Source organism: Scylla paramamosain, chromosome 44 (genome assembly GCF_035594125.1).
Source record: "Scylla paramamosain isolate STU-SP2022 chromosome 44, ASM3559412v1, whole genome shotgun sequence".
NCBI classification, from domain to species: Eukaryota; Metazoa; Arthropoda; class Malacostraca; order Decapoda; family Portunidae; genus Scylla; species Scylla paramamosain.
Window position 1 is genome coordinate 3,172,515 of NC_087194.1, and position 5,000 is coordinate 3,177,514.

The 5,000-nt window shown below is 47.0% G+C and overlaps 1 protein-coding gene across 3 annotated transcripts in view; it reads left to right on the forward strand.

Annotated features, from left to right (window-relative positions):
• LOC135094045 (RNA-binding protein Musashi homolog Rbp6-like) overlaps positions 1 to 5,000 on the forward strand; it is a 263,605-nt gene that overhangs the window by 81,122 nt on the left and 177,483 nt on the right. For all 3 annotated transcript variants that reach the window (XM_063993783.1, XM_063993784.1, XM_063993781.1), the window contains exon 3: positions 178 to 259. In XM_063993783.1, the coding sequence (XP_063849853.1) occupies positions 178 to 259 (82 nt within the window). The remainder of the gene's footprint in view (positions 1 to 177; positions 260 to 5,000) is intronic.

Genomic DNA, 5,000 nt, shown 5'->3' on the forward strand with positions numbered 1-5,000 from the left:
TCCTTTTTATCCTGTTGTATCTTATCCTTCCTTTGTGTTCTGTAGTATCTTGTCCTTCCTTTGTGTTCTGTTGTGTTTCGTCCTTCCTTTGTGTTCTGTTGTGTTTCGTCCTTCCTTTGTGTTCCCTGGTGTGGCGTTGAAGGTGGCAGCAATAACCCGTGTTTCTCTTATTTTCAGAGGGACTGCGAGAATATTTTAGCAAGTTTGGTGATATTAATGAGGTGATGGTGATGAAAGACCCGACAACTCGCCGTTCAAGGTTAGTGCTGAGAGAGAGAGAGAGAGAGAGAGAGAGAGAGAGAGAGAGAGAGAGAGAGAGAGAGAGAGAGCGAGAGAGAGAATGAAAATGGTTACTTGTCGATTGGAAAATTTAAGGGTTTATCTCTTGTGGTTTCGTGAGAGAGAGAGAGAGAGAGAGAGAGAGAGAGAGAGAGAGAGAGAGAGAGAGAGAGAGAGAGAGAGAGAGAGAGAGAGAGAGAGAGAGAGAGAGAGAGAGAGAGAGAGAGAGAGAGAGAGAGAGAGAGAGAGAGAGAGAGATGGTATTGTGAAAGAAAAGAAGTGAATTTTTCCGTGTGTGTGTGTGTGTGTGTGTGTGTGTGTGTGTGTGTGTGTGTGTGTGTGTGTGTGTGTGTGTGTACTTTCCTATAATAGAGACGAGGTAAGTGCCCTCTTGATCTACGAGGGGAAAGTGAGAGAGAGAGAGGTGACAGGCAGGGGGACCGTAAACTTACTGCCAATCACCACCTATATTAGTGCCTTAGAACAGTGCCAAGAAGTGCCACGGGTGCCACGTGGGGAGGTGGGCACCGGCCAGTGACTTGTGGGTAGGAGAGTGAGGGGAAAACGAGGGGAAACTGTTATTGTCCCCTCATACACTGTGGGTAGTGTTTTAAAGTGAGGGAAACAAGAGATATTAGTTTTTTCCTCATTTTATAAGGAAAGTGAGGGGAAGTGTGGTTTTTCCCCTTGTATGTTATGGAAAGTGAGGGGAAGGTGAATTCTATCTCTTGGGAAGGTGAAAGGAAATTTAGGGGATGTTAATTTTCCCCCTCATGTTATAGGGAGTATTCTTCCCTCGTATTTTAGGGAATGTGAGGGGAAAACATGTATTTTTTTCCAGTCAGATGTTAGAAAGTGAAGGAAAGTAAGGGGAAAGTGTATTTTCCCCTCAGAATTAGAGAATATTACAGATTGGTGAAGGGAACTGTGCAATTTTCCCCTCATGACTGTGTTGTGGACAGTGTCATAAGGAAAGTGAGGGGAAACCGTGTTATTTTCCCCTCACTTCTCACTGCTACGAGTAATGCTATGAGGAAAGGAGGGAAAGTTATCATGGTAAATTTCCGAAGTGAGGGGAAAAAAATTTGTTTCCCCTCATTAAATATTTGCTATTATTTGTAGGCTAATTGTATGTATGTATGTATGTATGTATGTATGTATGTATGTATTTATTGTTACGTATTGGTTTATCAGTGTGTTTTAGATGTCTGTCTGTCTGTCTGTCTGTCTGTCTGTCTGTCTGTATGTATGTATGTATGTATGTATGTATGTATTAATCACCTTTTATTTAAACAGTTACTAATATTTATGGTAAACATCTAGATTTGTTTATTTATTTATTGTTTTATTTGTTTTGTATTTTATATTTGTTTTGTTTATTTTTTTTATCATTTACCAACATTCTCTCTCTCTCTCTCTCTCTCTCTCTCTCTCTCTCTCTCTCTCTCTCTCTCTCTCTCTCTCTCTCTCTCTCTCTCTCTCTCTCTCTCTCTCTCTCTCTCTCTCGCTATCTATACAGCTGTCAGTCATTTTGTATTAATTTCCTTTCGTTTCGTCTTGATGTCTGTGTCTGTCTGTCTGTCTGTCTGTCTATCTGTCTGTCTGTCTGTCTGTCTTTCAAGCTGTCAATTGGAACTGATGTGAAAATCTTGCTCTTTTAGTGTGTGTGTGTGTGTGTGTGTGTGTGTGTGTGTGTGTGTGTGTGTGTGTGTGTGTCTGTCTGTCTGTCTGTCTGTCTGTCTGTCAGTACCTGTATCTATCTTTCTCTGTTAATCTGTTTACTTGTTTATGCATCTGTCTATCTGTTTGTTTGTCTATCTAAATGTCTATCTGTTTATCTATCTATCTACTTATTCATCTATTTGTCTGTCTGTCTGTCTATCTATGTCTGTAACTGTTCATCTATCTATCTGTCTGTCTGTGTGTCTGTCTATCTATGTATACCTGTAACTGTTCATCTATCTATCTATCTGTCTGTCTGTCTGTGTGTCTGTCTATCTATGTATACCTGTAACTGTTCATCTACCTGTCTGTCTGTCTGTGTGTCTGTCTACCTACCTGTCCCCTCTCAACTGTCACCGCTTTCATTGATATAGAAAGTAATTTAATCAAGTTTACAATCTGATCTGTCAACTCGCCTCCTTTGTGTGTGTCTGTGTGTGTGTGTGTGTGTGTGTGTGTGTGTTGATTTTGATTCTTGTCTCTACTGTTTTTATTTATTTATTTTTTTATTTTTTTTATTGTTGTAATAGTGGTGGTAGTAGTAGTAGTAGTAGTTGTTGTTGTTGTTGTTGTCATTTCCACTTTCTTAATTATTTTCCTATTCTTACGAGCCTCCTCCTCCTCCTCCTCCTCCTCCTCCTCCTCCTCCTCCTCCTCCTCCTCCTCCTCTTGCGCAATGTTGCTTGAGCGATCGCATGTCAGAACATTGTTAAGGAGAGGACAGTTCCCCTCCCTCTCCCCTCTCCCTCCTCCCCTCTCCCCAATGCTAACCACACGTACCGCCTCCTCCTCCTCTTCCCCTTCCCTCCCCTCTTCTCCCTTAGTCCTTCTCTCCTCCCTGATTCTTCTATTCCCTTCTCTCCGTCTCTGCCTTAAATTCTCTCTCTCTCTCTCTCTCTCTCTCTCTCTCTCTCTCTCTCTCTCTCTCTCTCTCTCTCTCTCTCTCTCTCTCTCTCTCTCTCTCTCTCTCTCTCTCAAGGCTACAGAATATCGCCTTTCTCTAATTCTGCTTCCCTTTTTTTCCCCTCGCTTTTCCCTATATTTAGTTAACACCTGTATATTTCCCCTCATGTTTTCCCCTCCTAAGGTATTCCTGTTTCCCTCACGTACCCTATCACCTTTCATTCCTCCACTACCCCCCACCTCTTCATCCCCCCTACTTTCCCCTCTTGTGTTTCCCCTCTTTCCCTCCCCTCGTCTGTGCGTGATATAAACTGTGTAGCGTGATTTAGGTGTGTGAGAGAGAGAGAGAGAGAGAGAGAGAGAGAGAGAGAGAGAGAGAGAGAGAGAGAGAGAGAGAGAGAGCTGCGGTGGGGGTGGTGGCGGTGGTGGTAGTATTCAAAACACCTCTGCGCTGCCTCCTCTGCTTTCGGAGGAGGCAGGGTCTTGTCTGGTGCTGGCGGGATGAACACCACAGCACCAGCAGGAGGAACACTCGGGAGACCGCTGATCATTTTTGTGGCCTTTCAAAGTAGTCGCGGCAGGAGAACGGCTGTTTCCGAATACTGGCATGGCCGCGCCGCCCTCCGCCTCTCGCGCACGTGAGGGGCGCGTCACCGTGGGGAGGGGGGACGTGACGCGCGCTGACGTCACTCACCTGGCAGCCACCGGACCACGATTAGCGAATTTGACTCAGGTGTTGGCCCTCCCTATCTCCCCCCTGCCTCCCCACTGCCCTGCCTCCCTGCCCCGTGCCTCCCTACCTCCCCTCAGTCTCCGGGCAGGGCAGGGGTGTGCCATCATGACTATTGATGTCACGCTGGCAGGGTGACGCAGGCCTGCACGGTGCCTGTGTGACGGTGACGCCAGGCCAGCCAGGCACTGTTGTCATGGCAACGTTTGTTAGGTTGTCATGGAAGCCGTGCCATGCCGTCCTCCCCTCTTGGCACCACTTGGCACTGCTGCCCGTATATGGCACCCTTCACCCATGGCACTTCACCCATGGCACTTCACCCATGGCACTCTTCACCCATGGCACTTCACCCATGGCACTCTTCACCCATGGCACCCTTCACCCATGGCACTTCACCCATGGCACTCCACCCATGGCACCCTCAATGGCACCCTTATTCCTCCCTTTGGCACCCTTATGGCACTGTTGGCACTGTCTCGCCGTGGCACTGTCCTCTGTGGCACCCCTTAGGTAAAATTATCTCATGTCAGTCTTGTTGGCACTGATGATACTTTTAATGGTGCTTCCCCTCACTTCCCCTCACTCCCATTCTCTCTCTCTCTCTCTCTCTCTCTCTCTCTCTCTCTCTCTCTCTCTCTCTCTCTCTCTCTCTCTCTCTCTCTCTCTCTCTCTCCCCTCATCGTGTGTGGCATCCTTGCACTCTGCCACAGTTTCTTCATGACCTGTCCAACTTCCCCTCTTTTCCCCCTGTTTTCCCTTGGTTTCCCCTCTTTTCCCCTCTCTCCCTTTCCTTCAGATTGGCACTCCCCTCTTTCTTACCCCGCTGCGGTGACCTCTCATCCCCTTGGCGGAGTTGAAGGTGAAGGAGGGAGAGAGTGAGGGGAGAAGGGAGAGGGGAGAGTGAGGGGAGAGAGAGAGAGGGGAGAGAAGAAAAGAGTACTTAGCTTTTTTAACGTGCCTTCAATTTCACCACCTCATTCTCTCTCTCTCTCTCTCTCTCTCTCTCTCTCTCTCTCTCTCTCTCTCTCTCTCTCTCTCTCTCTCTCTCTCTCTCTCTCTCTCTCTCTGACACCGTGTTCCCCCCTCTCTCTTTTTTCCCCTCGTTTCCATTCCCACTTTGAACACTGGCGCCTTCCTCTCCCCTCACCTTCCCCTCCCTTTCCCTCCACTTTCTCCTGTTTTTTCTCTCCCTTTCCCCTCTCTCCTTTTTCATTTTCCCTCTTTTCCTCTCTCTTACTCTCTGCTTTCCTTCATTTCCCTTTTCCCACTTCTATAATCCTGGTCTTTTCATCCTCTCTTTCCTCCTTTCTTTCTCTCTTTCCCCTTTTTCTTCGCCTCTCGTGCTTTTCCCCTCATTTTCCCCTTG